This window comes from Macrobrachium nipponense, chromosome 2 (genome assembly GCF_015104395.2).
Source record: "Macrobrachium nipponense isolate FS-2020 chromosome 2, ASM1510439v2, whole genome shotgun sequence".
Taxonomy (NCBI): Eukaryota; Metazoa; Arthropoda; class Malacostraca; order Decapoda; family Palaemonidae; genus Macrobrachium; species Macrobrachium nipponense.
The window spans coordinates 107746633-107763623 of NC_087201.1; the positions used below are offsets into that span (position 1 = coordinate 107746633).

Genomic DNA, 16991 nt, shown 5'->3' on the forward strand with positions numbered 1-16991 from the left:
ATATATATATATATATGTGTGTATATATATATATATATATATATATATATATATATATATATATATATGATATATATATACTAAACAAAGGGATGATTACAGACTAGGGTGTACACCTATGAGTAAATAAGGCAATGAAGTCTATAGTTGGCTAATGGGCAATTAAAGAGGTCATTATTATCATTATGCAGTAACTAAGCTTCTTGCTATACTTGCTCTTCAAATACCATTGTAGCTTTACAGATGATTTAAATTGAGAGTGTATTTATCATTTTCTGCAGTGATGTTCAGATTTGTTTAAACTCCTTTAATCTATCCATTCTTGTAAAGCTTTTTGCAATGTTGTCACGTTGAAAAGAAATAGATTGCATCCGATTTATTACCTGTGTACATTGCATCCTAAGTTTAGTAAACATAGTAACTGAATCTCTTCCTTTCTTATCAGAGAGGGTTCCGGACGAAGTGTTAGCAAAGTGTGATCTATGTTACACTCGACCATGCCAGAATGGTGGAACTTGCAGGTCCGGTCCAGGGCAGGAATATGAATGCCTTTGTCCGCCAGGTTTCCACGGACTAGAATGCCAGTACAAGATTGATGCTTGCTATGGCAACCCGTGTGATAATGGAGGGACATGTAAAGTTTTCGAAACTGGAAGATATGCGTAAGTCATCCCTGTCACAGACAATTAGTTAAGTTTTTATTTCAGAAAGAGATAATACTATAATCCTTCATCTATACTATTCTGTAAAAATGAAACTTGTATGCTTTTTGATAAATCAGATAGTCTATATACTTTGTCATTGTGCCATTATTACGCAATAAGTTGTGTTTTCTGGTAAAACTACAGTACGTATTTTACCAACACTAGAAAAGCAATAATTAAATGTGTTTTGATAAAGATAGTATTGTATATAATGTCATTTTGATTTCGCACAGGTGCCACTGCCCCAACGGTTTTGAGGGCGGACGATGCGAAGTCAATATTGACGATTGTTCTAGCAATAAATGCGAGAATGGAGCTGCTTGCGTTGATGGCATTAGTTCCTACTCTTGCACTTGTCTACCAGGCTACACTGGTGAATACTGCGAGAAGAAGATTGCCTTTTGTTCCAAAGAATTTAATCCTTGCAAGAATGGCGCCAGTTGCATCGACCATGGAACTGGATACGAATGTCAGTGCAGCGTTGGCTGGTCAGGAAGCAATTGCACAGAAAATCTGGATGACTGTCTCAATAATATGTGCCAGGTAATGTTTAATGTATGGTGAAGCTTACTATTATTATAGTCCAGTCGGGTGGTGTGGTACAGTGTTATTGTATGATTAATAACTTAATCATTTATATCACTCTGTCCACAGAATGGAGGTCAGTGCGTAGATGGTATTGGGGACTACGAGTGTAAGTGTTCTGGGGATTGGAGCGGTCGGTATTGTGAACTGGGACCTTCAGTTCTCTTGCAAACAGAACCTTGTCTACAACATGATTGCCGTCACGGAGTCTGCGTCGTCCCACGTGGAGAAATGGAATACGTCTGTAAATGTTCACCTGGATACTCGGGTAAGGATGCAGAGACTAGTTCAAGAGACATTCATAACCTTCCATTTTATTAGAATAAGACCATATTTCATAATGTTGAGTAGGTTTGCAACATTATGAAATATGTTGCATTAGATTCGTTTTTATACTTGTGATACATATCAGCATATATCAACAATGTATAATACTCCATTTGATGTACTCAGGTAAATATTGTCAGCATATGACAGCGGTAAACTTCATAGATTCAGGCAGCTTCGTGCAAGTAATTACACCCCCTCTGAAGCCTTCAATTAACATAACCATTAGCTTTACAACAAAAAGCGCTAATGGTGTGTTAGTCTACCATGGAAAAGATAGACAGCACTTGGCAGTTGAAGTGTTTAAAGGACGGCTTCGTATTAGCTATGATGTTGGCAATCATCCTGCATCTACAATGTTCAGGTAAGAAATATTCTTTTGGAAAAAGAGCTTCATCGTTTTTGAAGTAACTAAATTACTTATTTCTAATTTACTGTATAATACCCCATACTATCACGGGAATTAAATTTAATGTTATATTTTTGTAGATTCTGAATACACTAATCTTGATTATGACAGATTTAGAAGAGAAAGGACTTTTTCATTCTTTTTCTTATTTAACAGCTATGAATTAGTCAGCGATGAATCCGAGCACACTGTTGAACTACTCTCCGAAAGGCAGAATTTCACGTTGCGAGTGGATGGTGGCGTTGCCCGATCAATGATCAATGCTGGAGACCAAGAATACCTGGAGTCAGATACACCATTGTTCCTTGGTGGTGTCCCTGCAGAAATAGCCAAACATGCGCAAGCTCAGTGGCACTTAAGGAATTCCTCGAGCTTCAGAGGTAAGTCATTTTCTCGTGTTTAAATTACAAATTTTCCAAGAGTGCTAGGGATGCTCATGAATTCATTTTTAAAGTTTTACAATATTCCACAAATTCCTGTGTTATAAAAGTGTTGCACATTGGCATTCCTTTCTCATATTTATGTGGTTGACCTGACAGGATGCATGAGTCAAGTACAAGTTAATGGGCGCGTTCAAGATCTCGCAGACAGTGAAAAACAGAACAAAGTTCTACCTGGATGTGGAGATGCTGAACAGAGAGATCAAGGGGCCCCCCGACCGAGCCATAGTGTTGCAAAACCTCCGGCCACTGTCATGAAACCACAAATCACAAAAGGTAGGTAAAAACTACCGTGTAAATGATACGGTACATAGTATATGTTTAGTGTTGACTTTAGATTTTTAATGGCTTTGGTCAGGATTGATGTATGAAACCTGTGATCTAGAGTTTTTAGAGCTGCTGACTAGAGAAAATCTGGAGATTAGGTTTTCCCTCTCAACAGTGAAACCAGAGTTTAGTGGTATTTGAGTCATTTGAAATATTTCAAGGTTTATGTACAATTTGGATATTTATGGAAATTAAAATAAAACTGGGTTATAAGTGAAATGCTGTTTTTAAGTGCCACGCTTTCACTGAAAACAAGTAATGTAATGGAGTGAAGATCAAACGAGTCCTTATAGTGAAGTATGTTCTAATTCCAAACCACACCTGTTAACATTTCATTTCTGTTTTATGCTGAAAGCAGTACCATAATTGTGTACTGTTTTTTTTATATATATGTACTGTTTTTTATATATACATACTATACATTTCAGCCTTTTATCATTGTGGAGCTAATAGCGCTATTACTAGTCAGCTCAGCTCTGCTGAATAGCTATACTTTAGAAATCTTTTTGATCGTGAACTCGAAACTTTATTCTGCTAAGAACTAAGAACTGATACATTGACAGTTATTACTAAAGTAAGCTTTAGTGATGATACAATTCTTTGTGCACTTTTAAAGCTTTATTACTTCTTGGTAAAGGGAAATTGTGTGTGATACAAAAAAACACACTTCAGCTTTCTAAAGCACTCTATCTTTTAGTTAGATATTTCAAGGAATGTCAGTTAGAGTAAGTTACAGTTACCTATATAGCATACTGCACCATTTCATATTGTGAGACCCTTGATCAGGTGTATACTTAACATACATTTTGTCTAATATTCCTTCTTAATCGTTCCGGTTTAATAACGCAGTATAGATATCTTGAAGTATAGTGCGCGATTTAAAATTTTAAATGGTAACTATTTTATGATGCAATTAGTAAATAATCATGATTAGGCTTAAGAAAAATGGCATGTAACAAATAAGTATTCAACTTGATCACTCACGATTTCATCTGAGAAAGCAGATTTCAATATTTTTCAGTCATCTATGTCAAATTATCTACATCTTATTGATCTTTGTCACGAAAAAGATGGAATATTAGTCATGCATTGGTGTGGTGGTGGTTGCATGAAATCGTACTAAGTTCCCAGTTGCCCTAAGGTAGCATGCTGTGATATACACATTTCATTTACATAATTAAAAACACATTTCAGAACAAGACGCCTGCGATGCTCACAAGTGTGAGAATGGAACATGTCGTTCAAGAAGGCGTGGTGGGTACAGATGCAAGTGCAATAAGGGTTGGACTGGAAGGTTTTGTAATCAAGGTAAATAGCGCTAATGCCTACATACTACAAGGGTTTCATGCTCGATTATTCTGTATAACTTCAAATTGTTGTCCATAAGTAAATACAATATCTCATGAAAATTGACCTTGCTGTTAATCCGATGTTACAGGTCTAATTGAGGTCAACCAAACTTTCAATACCAATGAAACACTTATGATGGGTGAGTTTTACTACAGCATCATTTGCAACAGTAAAGCAGTTACAGTTTTCCTCTATAGATTGCATAGTATTTTAGTCTAGAAAAGTAATATCCTGGCACCCATTTGTAAACAGATTCTGTGAAAATAAACCAATTTAGAATTTTACGTAGTCGAGTTTTGCTAGCTGCTTGTGTTGCAAAAGTTGCAGGTACCGCTGTCTTTCTTAGTATTGCTAAACATCACTGTGAAACATTTCACGCCTACACATCACGAAGCACTTATGCACCATTGCAGTCATTATTTCAGGCGATAGCATAGCATAGCATTTCAGGTTTCCCCTCCATCTGACGACCCAGTTTTCATGTGATCTTCATAGAATGAATGTGACCGTGGAGTGGTCTTTGTAAGACATTTCTTTCTTTTGTTATCTGTCATCTTGTAAAGACATTTAGACTTTTTTTTTAAATCATTTTACTAGAGAAATAAACATACAAGATTAACAATAAGTCAGGTTTTCCATTCTCTCATATGTACCTCACTCCTTAATGCAAACTGAATCTCCGGTACCTTTGTGCTGCTCTGTTTCTGCAGTAATTTATGGTACTCCGCTTCATATTTCCTGTATTCTTAGTACCCTGTACTATCTATTTTCGTGCAGATGCCTCCATTTTTTAAATCTTAGTTTCCTCACTATCCTTCCTCAGAGAGACATTCTTATCCTCGCTTAATCTTGCTTGATTTTGTTTGTCTCACACCTCTAATACAACTTTGTACCGTATTTCTTGTTTAATACTTCTAACTTTCCCAGGAATGTTCAAGAATTTGGAAAAGTAAACCTGGAGAGCTATTAATATTTTTGGCTAGGAAGTACATAGCGTCCCTCCTTTCTAAGTATCTCTTGAAAGGATGGCGTAGTCTTCGTTTGAGAAGTAATTGTTCTATGAATTGCATCGATTCTTTTACGTGATTATGGATAATTTATTTACATATTAACTAAAGGGAACTTCGTGTCTTTATTAAATGGCATAATTTACGTGTTACATGTACGAGAAATCTTGCCTTACACTGCTCATCTTAGTTTAATTTCTTGTCACATTAGTGACCACCACTTACCGGTGTATCTTGGACCCTTGTCCACATGGGTGTTGCTGTTTTCACCTCACTGCTTAAATACTACATTTAGGTTGGCTCTTTACAACTGATTTGAACGTTGCTGTCACATTTTTTGTTGCGTAATGCGAATGTCCAGATTATTAGCAGGCTCTGGTCCCTTTTTAATGCGGTCTGTTGGCCGAGTAGCAACATCATGTATTTGTTTCTCACGTTATTTGAAGACTGCATTTTGGCGGCTCAAGTGATGTATGGGCAAATGGATATGAAAGGGCGCCGAATATGAGAGATAAATCCGGTTTCGGAAGTGAAGCTGGGAAGCTTTCATGCCCCCCTCCCCAACAAAAGACATAATTGTACACGCTCATACATCACTAAGGTTACTTTTAGCAGATACATAACATGTGATTTGCAGTCGTTTTTACATATGGCTGGTGCTGGTGTTACAAAGGATTGTGTCGCGTCCTATGGCTAAATTGGACATCAGTATCAGTCAGAATTATATTGTGTTTTCTGCATAGCAGTTAACGAAATGTCCTTGAAGAAAAGGGCGTCCACTAATTTTACACATGATCTTTTTATATTTTCAAGTACTACTAAACTACAAATAACCAATTTTTAACGAATTTACTAGCACGAAAAGGGAATTTTACTTAAGACCGTCTACCCTGACCGTAATTTGGAAGCTACGCCTTTTTTATACATTAAAGGAGGCTTATTTATCTATTCAGCCATCAAGATGGCTGAGTTAATAAGTCTACAATTACATTTGAACTAACCCAGAAAGCAGTCGTTCGAATCCAGATCTATAGTTATCATCATTAATTTCCTTTGGTGCAAATTATTCCCAGGTTAGTGTGAATTTGTTACTAATAGGTTATTCGTACACACACACACACACATATATATACACACATAGATATATATAAAATATATATATATATATATATATATATATATATATATATATATATATATATATAGCATATGTATATATATGTATGTATATATAAAGTGTTAGTGTCTGTTTGGCTCCTGCACCAGTAGAGTTGGAAGTCCCAGTAATGCTGGAGGTTGTGTTGATAAATTAGGGAAAAGACAGGAGGCAAAATTCCCTAGAGGTCCTTTGCTTCACGAAGCTTCAGGCGATTATTTATATAATATATATATATATATATATATAATATATATATTATTATCATCTATATAGTATATACATTATATATAATAATATATATATCTATATATATATATATATATATTATATATATATAGTATACCATATACATATATATATGATATATTATATATATATATTAGTATATATATATATATAGATATATATATATATTATATATATATATATATATATACTATATAATATATATGATAGTTGCTTCAAAAAGCTTTGTGAAGCAAAATACCTCTAGGGAATTTTGATAGTATATATATATATATATATATATATATATATATATATATATAAACAAGAAAATGTTTGTTTGTTTGTATGAACACTGTACACATTCACATTTCTTGACCAATTTTGATGAGATTTTAAATATGTCAATATCACACCAAGAACACCAGAACAGTCATTTAGAAAATAGAATTAAACTTGGACCATTTGTTGGGTAAAGGGGGGTTGTGTGGGAAGGAGGTGAAATGTAAGAATGACAGAAAACATCAGATATTAGTGTCTAATACATAGTTTTCAAGGTTGGTGAGACGAATAGTGACACTCCTGATGCCCTTTAAGTCCAAGTTCAGCCCCAAGGGTCGCTAAAATTAATAATGTCACTCCCGATGCCCTTCAAATCTCAGTCCTGATAGGAAGGGGTTGGTAAGGGGTAGGAGGGGGTGACATGTAAAAATTAACAGAAAATGAAAGATTGGTTTTCAAGGTTGCTGAGGTGAATAGTGACACTCATGAGTCCTTTGCAGGCGAGTCCAAGTTAGCCCCAATAGGAAAAGTGAAGGTGACAAGGGATTGGAAGGTGGTGACATATAAAATAACCAAAATATACAGATATTAGTGTCTAATCCATAGTTTTTTTTAGGTCACTGTGATGAATAGTGACACTCAGTGCCCTGTAAGTCGAAGTTCAGCCCTGATAGGAAGAGGGCGTGAAAAGGTGGGGACATTTAAAAATATTTGAAAACTACGGATATTAAGATATTAGAGTCTAATCCTAAGTTTTCAAGGTCGCTTGGATGAATAGTCACTCCTATTGACCTTCAAGTCCAAGTTTAGCCCTGATAGGAAAGGGGGCCGAGAAATGGTGAAATATAACATGACAAAAATGCTGGAAAATGTATTTGAAGGAACTGCCTTAACAGGAGAGAGAGAGAGGAGAGATAGAGAGAGAGAGAGAGAGAGAGAGAGAGAGAGAGAGAGAGAGAGTTTATCAGTTTTTATTCTGAGATTATTTGGGCAGTGCCGGATTGGTCGCCTAGTGCCATTATATAGTCATTCGTTTAACATTTTATTGCAACAATCTGAAAGAGCAATAAAACGCTTTTTTGGAATAGAATATATATATATATATATATATATATATATATATAATATATAGTATATATATATACTATATATATATATATATATATATATATATATATATATATATATATATATATAGTATATATATATATATATATATATATATATATACTATTCCAAAAAAGCGTTTTATTGCTCTTTCAGTGTTGCAATAATGTTAACGAATACTATATAATGGCACTACACCGTTTGGTATCCAAAAGCATCCATGCATCACTTCCACCCAACACATCCACTTCATTTAAATGCTTACTTCACTTCATGCCTTATGATTGATGAAAACTGAATACACTACACACGTACATTGATTTCAGTGACGACATTTGAGAATTACATATTAATTTTGGAACTATCTTGCAGATCAGGCAGTGTGTACCTCCCATGAATGCGTGAATGGTACCTGTCGTCCTCGGCGACATGGCGGGTATCGCTGCAAGTGTCAGAGTGGGTGGACAGGAAAATTATGCAACCAGGGTGAGTAATTGAACTGTCCCTCTGGTTGATGATAATAGTAAGAGCCCATTTCATTATGCCATTGCTGAAAAAACATTGTCAGGCCTGTACCTAGGGGCCGTTGGGGGCGTCGAACGACCCCTCCGTCAAAATTTCTGGAAGTCCATATTTTCTGTGACTATCCTTTTCATTGAACTGTACTTACTAAGTAATAAATAACAATCTTTTGTTTTTTAGCAAGTCTTTTTTTATAATTTTTTGTATTAAACATTAACATCATTCTTTAGTTGTAGGAAATGCAAGAGTGATAATAGGAATATGATATAGGCCACCATAATATAACTAAAATAACATTTCCAAGTATTTCATCATGTATATAACTATATATGCAATGCCATTTATAGAAGAAAATGTCGTTTTGAAAAAAAAAAGACCCCCACAAAAAGCTCTGGGTACAGACCCGATTGTTCATGAGATATTTCAGTAAAGTCATTGCAGTACTTGAACTGCTGCGTTATGAGTATGTACAGTGCCATTTGTTTATTTATTTTTTCAGCTCCATCCTGCCGAAAAGAGCCGGCAAAAGCTTACGTTTACGACTACGGCTGCCGATCCCGCCGTCCCGTCCGACAGTACACGTGCAGTGGTTCCTGTGGGAAAGACTGTTGCCAGCCCAAGCGGTATCGGAAAAAACGAGTGGCGATGATTTGTAACGATGGAACGAAATATATAAAGGATGTAGACATCATAAGGAAGTGCAAGTGTTCTAGGCACTGCGACGAAATCTAAAGACGAAGAGAGAGTTGTGTTTTGGTGGATGATTTGAAGTGAACTGTCAGTTTAGATAATCAACTAAAAATGGTTTCAATCACATAAATGCATACCTCAAAAGTATACATTTACACACTATATTTATAGAGTACTTACAGTGCGGGTAAAGAAATAGTTGTGGAATGTGCAAGTTCCACCTGGGAACAAAAGTGTGTAGGAATAAAAAGGTTATTAAGTAAATCGTAGAACTCTGAGAGTAGTGGGTGCATAAGCATATTTATACAGTAGCATTTACATACTCAGTTTCAAGCTTTACGTGCAGTGGAAATATCTATGTATATAGTTATAATTATATGTTCAATGATGTCTTAATTAAGATAGTATAAGCTTTATATATACAATACTATATCCTATAACACAGACTGACACGTGAAAGTCGACCAGCGCGATGGTTTTATGATGCTGTTTGCTGGATAAAATACCTCTTTCGAAATATTCAAATTTTCTTATAAAATTTGTATCCCAACTGGTAATGTACAATGAAAACATAAGATATAACTCTCAGTGCATTGTTATTAAATATGATGTCAAAGTATGGAAATTGGATACAAGTTTTGAAAAATCTTTATGACAAAGAAACCTGGTATTTTGCCAGCATGTTTCTTTCCAAATAACAATTGGATTTATTACACCAGTAAAAGAACAATTTCTTTCTCTTAAAAACAATAAAAATAACTTTTAAAAAGATAAACATTCATAGAACATAAAGAACACACATGTACTGTGTTCCTATGCTAGGTTCCTAATTTGTGACAAAAGAACTTGTCAGTTTGCCACTCCTTGCAAGTACCAAGGAGGTCATTTTGAAACCAGACAACTATGTCTGATGCACAGAAGTGTAGATTTCTCCAGATAATGACATCATAGAACTGGAATTCATTGAGACAGTGAAATCGAGTCAAATGGAATCATGCCAACTAAATGCTGCTCACCTTCAACCTCCGGACATGCAGCATAGTCTTGCACTGCATAAGTTTACACAATTCAGTAGAAGGAATGAAGTCATCTAAGCTGAATTACTAATACCATCCAAGGTTTTCATCCATAACAATATATGTCATGCTGGTAAGTAAAACTTGAACGTTTGTTCGTGTGTTGATATAGTGCTACACAATACAAGAAATGTTTTTCTGGAAATAAAAGCTGCAAGAGAATATTAAGCTAATGAGTTTACTCATAAACTAATGTCTGCTACGTGCTTGCTGATAGAAAACACTTTTCTCCAATTTATCTTTGTTATGGTCATCAGCAAAATTATATGCTGATAATCATTACCATTATTTCTTTGAGTTTTAAATATTTGGTTTCAGATTGTCCAGAGAATATAATGAACTAAAATATTTATTTAAGTCTTGTGTGCGTGTTTGCCAATTGTCAGAGAAGCTTTATGAAGGTCACTATGAATATGAAGTATCGTTACTGTAATCGTATCTTAGAGTTATGTTGGTAGAAATGACAGCTGTACTGTTGATTAGCAACAGTTTTCCCTTTTTCAGTTGGATGGCACATTGGAGATGATAGGTCCCATTCTACAATGTGTAACCATATAGACTTAGTTTCCTGTATTTTTTCTTGATTGAGGAGACCTGCAGCACTTTTAGTATTTCAAGAAGATCTGCAACCTTCTTGAGCTTATTTGTAGCCAAAACTAGACAGCAAAAAGATGAATGGTGGTACATCATTCGAGGCTATGATAGATAGGGTGAATAAGTACAAATAGGATGTGTCAAGTGTATCGAGGATTTGGGGATCTCATAGTTACTGACACCAGACTGATCCATATTATCAGAACTGTGATTGATAGCATTACAAAACAACCAGTAACAGTAAGGCCAACAGATTGACAATAAGACTCTATATGGTGACATGTTAAATACAAAGTACAAAAACCATCACTGGACAACTCAGAATAATCTTGATAAGATTCAGGCATAACAAAAAAATTGTCACAATCAAACGTAGCCCTCCATTAATATCACATGGCAAATGACTCGAGTATCAGTCACGAGGAAAAAGAAACTAAAATGTACTTGCATTTCGTAAGAAACTGTGGTATCTTCCTTAGTGTTATATGTCCCCCAAGAGGTTGGCAATCACGGACCTCTAGTCTTTTTTTGTTTCTTGCCATTTGCATCAATCAGTGGTTGGTTACTGTGGCACTCCTTATTCCATCCATATATTTCTCCCCTTGATTCCAAGTCGTTCCTTGATTTTTCCTAAAGCCATTACAATAAAGAGATTCTTCATCTCCCCAGTATTTAGTTCAACACTGTACAGACATCATCGCATCTCCAAAGCATGTCTTTGCAAAGAATAACGAATTGACGGAATGCATTTTGAAAAATAAGGGTAGCACTGAAAAATGCATGATACCAGGAACAGAAAGAACATGATAAAGTTCTAATTGAATAAGTTTCTATGACTGTAATGTAAATAGATTTCTTAATGAAAGTTCCTTGTCTTATACTGACACATGCACTGTATAGAATAACCATTGGAGAGCATATAGTTAAAATCACTTAGTGTCAGGTGCTTGTAAGGAAGAAATATTACTTCGGAGCTCTCATATTTTATGTGAAATAATGTAAAAGGCTTCTAACACAATATAAAACTAACTTTAAAGATGTCCGTTTCAGGCTGCAATCATAGAGTTAAGCACAATAAAAGCAATGCTGTAGTTTGTTTCTTTTGTAAAATTTTCAACGTCTCATAAAGATGTCTGTCTGATTGACTCAAGACTGATTAACAGATTATATTCTTTAGTTTTCAGACACATCATATTCATATGCTAAAGGTATTAAAAATTGCTGACTTCAGATTTAATTTTTTTTTTGTAATTAAAGATGCATGAGTGAGTGTCGGTACTGTACCTTATGTGCCATCAACCTTAGAAGCACTATAAGGAAAATAAAGGGACGTTCAAAGAAAGATTGGTTGTTAAAGAAATGGCAAATAAACAAGAAAATTCGTTTTTTACTAAATTAAGTGTATATGATTCGAAGTCATTGCATTTAGTTTGGGATAGGGTGTAGTATATGTAATTCAATTTATGTAGCTTTTTGACATTACCTCATTCAAACTTTTATTGCAGGTACATGACCAAGGCAATTACCTTCATCTTCATCAGAGATGGGAATCACGAGAAAAATTGTCTCTCCCTACGTACGTGCGTGTTTGTTTCAGCAATATCTTTGAATATCCAATCATTCTCCTTCCAGGAGTAACTAATTACAGCCCTCCATGTTGCCTCCAGTCATGCAGAAGTCCTGGAGTAGATATGTTTAGAAATTTTGTACAGTAGATTGGTGATAACTCAAATATGACTGTTATACAAGAGATGGTCTAGTCTACAGATAATAAGGGAGTTATCTCTGAAATGATAACTGCAATAGCTTGTTGACTTTTGGAGTACAGTACATGCATTGTGCTACAGTGACTTTATTATCAACCATGATTGCACACGTTCTTTACCTTTTACGTTGAAATCTTGAAGCTTCAGAGTGTAGTGAAAGCCAAACTTTTGGGATCAGTGTTCCTGGAGAAAATATATTTTTATTTTTTTAAATAACTGAGATGTTATTTCTGAGAAAACTCCCTTGGTTTTTGCTGTCCAGGCATGTAAGAGCTCCCAGCACTGGATAACTTAAACCTTTACCAGCTGAATTCGAGTTAACACCGTTCTACTGAAACCATGATTTTTTTTAGAAAATGTCCAAATATTGGAAATGATCAGGAATAGAATGTCTTCTTGAGGCTTTTTATAGCTATATATACTATATACATTGTGTAATACTCTGATCTTACTGACGATGATGATTTCATGAATACATCCTAAGCTACCTAGCTAGCTATTACCAGTTTGTTCTGTCCAGAAATGTTTAATAGCTATGTGTGTTATGTATGAAATGTAAAGATTATGTCTCTTTGAGGGATTATATAATTACAGTTAAAAGGTTTATTATATTTCTATAATTCTTAAATATATTAAGCTGACTTATTATCTGATAGGGTTAGAATAAATTCTTCTACATCATAACCTGTAATTATCATACAAATGGTCTTTGTGAAGCACCTTCCATCGTTATTATTATTACTATTTTGAAACAAAAATTTATCCTATTGGTATAGTAACTATGATATGTTTTGATATAAATTTACCTTTTTAAGAAAATTGTGGTCATATTTCGTTGGTCCTCACCAAATCAGGGAACATAGTATATAACTCAGTGAATACCATCCTCTTAGGAGTAATATTTTGTATACGTTGTCAAGTAAAGATGTATAGTCATTATTTGATTTACTTCATCATCTTAGTTTGAAAATATTCCGTTCTCTATCTAATTATAAAAAAGCTACCGTCCATCAGATGGTAGAAAATATTGTACGGTATATCTCAAATACCTACATTTGAAGTTTAAAAATAAAGTGGTTCATTTACTTTATTAACAAGACTTAAAATGTAGAATCACTGATATCACCAAATGTTCATTATTAGCTGTGTGAAAGGAAACCTGGAGATCAGAACATTGTATATGATTTTTAGTGTATGTCTAAAGTAGATTCCTGGGCCTCCAGATATTTCAGTCAGTAGAAAAATAATACTGTAGAAAAATAATAAGTTGACAACCACAAACAGAAAGTCATCAATTCTTTCATTGCTGCTTGATCCAGTATTTTGTTTGGATGAAAATGAGGATGATAACCATAAACTTCTTACTTATTATTATTACCTTTTTCGTAGATATGCTGTATTTTTAAAGAGGTTTTTATTGTCTTGATCTTGAATTGCAACTCCTATTGAGGTTGTCCATGTATAGAAGAGAAAATGGAAAATGTCTAATGTTCAGCCACTTTTGTATTTTGGCAGGAGATAATTTAAATCATTTTTATAAATATTGGATTTCATCTCTTCAGAATCATGGAAAGTATTTGTGAAACGCTGTCGGGAAACATATTTCCAGGCCTATATTGTGTACATTCTTTTACTGTCTTTGGAGGTGGTACTGCTGAGGAATATAAGACTGATCATATTTTGTTAAAGTACTAATAGGAATAAATGTATGATCATTTACATTTCAAAAATGAAAATTGGGGTTCTGTAACCACTTTTATTTATGTTTGATGTACATTTTCTTGCTTAATACAGGAGACATTTGAATTTCAAGGAAAGTATCACTATTTGGAAAAGGGATTAATCATTGCAAGGGATACTATGTAAGTTGCATGTAAATTACTGATGCTAGATTACAGTAGCTGTCTTGTACAGTATTTCTTAAAAAAAAAGTTTTTATGATCCATTTAAATCTACTATAAAACTTGTAATCCCTTCAGGCCTTTAGTAAATTAAACAATGGTAGATTATAGTGCATACAGAAACATGAGTTCCATGATAGTGACATCGCCATCAGTGTGATTCATTTCAAACTCAGTGTTGTAGTGCTCTATGGTGACATCCTAATGATCATCCACATATAGGGACCTTGAGAGCTACAAATTCTAAATCAAACTTCTCATTGTGAAACATTAGAATCTCAATTCTCTATATGAATTTTAAGGTTGATGAATGGTTTTCTTATGTTACGGTTAGTAGGCTTAGGCCCTCGTATTACAATACGTATCGATTTATTTAAAACTAAACAACAGATAGGCTGAAGCCCCTCCCATTGTCAAGAGTATTGTGAGATTCTTGACTTTCATTTTTGTTATATTTTTTGTACCAGTGTCATCATATACTTTGAATGAGAATCTTAGCTTTAATCATGTAATTTGGTTTTCAGTTTATAATACAAGAAGTAAGCCCTGCTTAAAACCGATGAAAACATTTCAGCCATACAGTGTGCGTTATAAGTTTATTGTTTCATGTTGTTTATTAAATATTTGAATACAAATTACAGACAGAATTTCAGTACTGGGTCTGAGTTTTTGTTGTATGCAGATTAAAATTTTGCCAGGGAATATGATTTAAGATTAGAAATCAATAAGTAAAAATATCACATTCGTTACATGTGCTATAGTTTTCTTTTAACTCCATTTAGAAACCTGCACACAGAACTGTTACTTGTAAATGCAATGTCGCTTGTAATGGTAAAATTTTACCCCATGTTCAGTAAAGTTTAACAAGTTCGTATCGTAAAGAGGTGGCTGCATAGTTTAATCATTATGTATTCTTACTGAATGTTCATACTAAATTTTTTAGTTTGTATTATGGATGTACATTTTTAGAGTTCAGTTTTACCCATAGGTGTCAATTTATCCTATGTTTATTAATAAAAAAGAATATATACAGTATATAGATTAGGCTAGAATATGAATTTTTTATTTGATTAAGAACTGTAAAAATAATCTGTACAATTAATTTTTCATACATCTTTAAGGATATCAAGTATTTGTACAATATATGTAGATAATGGATGTTATATGCATAGAGGTTTATTTTTATGTTCAAAGGAGAATGGTTCCTGCAGTCAACCATTCAGAACAAAACAGAAAAAAAATTAAATACGAAAGTGCATGTTGTGCCATAGCTCACAGTGGACCCTATACAGTGATTACGAGATGTGTCAAACTTAGGTGTGTTCATTATCTGTGTAATAAAATAGAAACAACCAGTTTTCTTTTATTATCTCCTTTACCTTTCAAGACAAACACACTTACTGGGAAAATATATTTGTATCTGCCTTCCCCCACCCCCTCGTCCAGAGGTGGACAAGCACAAAAATTTCGAATGCAGTTTTCACGTGGAAAAATCAAACTAAATTATTCATCTTAAACATATTTAGAAAATGTTCAAAACGGTAGCATTTTCATGTTTACCAAAAATGGCCAGAATTAGCTTTACCAACTTTATATGTAAAAGACCTTTCAGATGTCAAGAGGACCATTCCTTCGAACTGGATAAAATGAAGTTTTGAAAGCAATTCACGAATATGTCGGCAAAATTTGTTTGCAATACATCCATGTTACTAGTAAGGCAAAAATGGTCTGAGTAGTAAGGCCGAATTTCAAACGGCCAGAAAATCTTTTATAGATGAAAGTTAGCACTGAGACCCAAATATGTTGATTGAGAAAAATACAAATTTATACAATAGTATGTAAAACATACTGTCGATTATAAAATAATAAATTACAACTAAGCTGCATCTTTTGTACAACATTATATAGATACGGACTTTTATTTTTCTTAATCAAATTATAAGGGTCTAAATTCTAACTTCCCTGTATTAACGATTTCATGGGTAATTCAAGTCTAGGCCTTTTAGGGGATAAATCTTGGTTTCCACGGGAGCCCGCACGTAAGGGCAAGAGGGGACACTTTTATTTAGAATAACAGTATCTTTGCCTTTGTCTGGTCTAGTAATATGCAGATCCTTGTTCTTTGCCCGTTTCTTTAAAATGTTCAAATCTTTCTTACTGAAGAATTGTCCATTACGCTGTTAACGAGTCCAAAGTCTTTTGGGCTAATACCTACATTTGTGAACAAAAGCTCATTACAATTGAAATGAGCCTTCGTACACAAATGCAGGTATTCAAGATGGAATAACATATGTTATTCCATCTTGCTCTGCCCCAAACCGGAGACCTGCAGGTAGTACCGGTGCGTGAATGGAGCCCCATTAATTAGTAATGGCTTCTCTGGCGAGAGGCACAAACAAGACCCAATAACACCGTCAACTCTTACCATACGTGATATTCGCAATACATTCACCAAGAGCAATTTCACATATATAAGGACAAATGAACTATAACTAAAACAGTAATTATACTGGTTACAAA

General features: G+C 34.3%; 1 protein-coding gene across 1 annotated transcript in view; it reads left to right on the forward strand.

Annotated features, from left to right (window-relative positions):
* LOC135221274 (protein slit-like) overlaps positions 1 to 15826 on the forward strand; it is a 345812-nt gene extending 329986 nt beyond the window's left edge. Inside the window, exons 28-38 of the mRNA XM_064259087.1 lie at positions 446 to 662; positions 938 to 1247; positions 1359 to 1557; positions 1743 to 1980; positions 2182 to 2405; positions 2565 to 2741; positions 3987 to 4100; positions 4231 to 4281; positions 8295 to 8408; positions 8944 to 10283; positions 12310 to 15826. Coding sequence (XP_064115157.1) covers positions 446 to 662; positions 938 to 1247; positions 1359 to 1557; positions 1743 to 1980; positions 2182 to 2405; positions 2565 to 2741; positions 3987 to 4100; positions 4231 to 4281; positions 8295 to 8408; positions 8944 to 9176 — 1877 coding nt within the window. The 3' untranslated portion in view covers positions 9177 to 10283; positions 12310 to 15826. The remainder of the gene's footprint in view (positions 1 to 445; positions 663 to 937; positions 1248 to 1358; positions 1558 to 1742; positions 1981 to 2181; positions 2406 to 2564; positions 2742 to 3986; positions 4101 to 4230; positions 4282 to 8294; positions 8409 to 8943; positions 10284 to 12309) is intronic.
* Positions 15827 to 16991: the final 1165 nt, after the last annotated feature.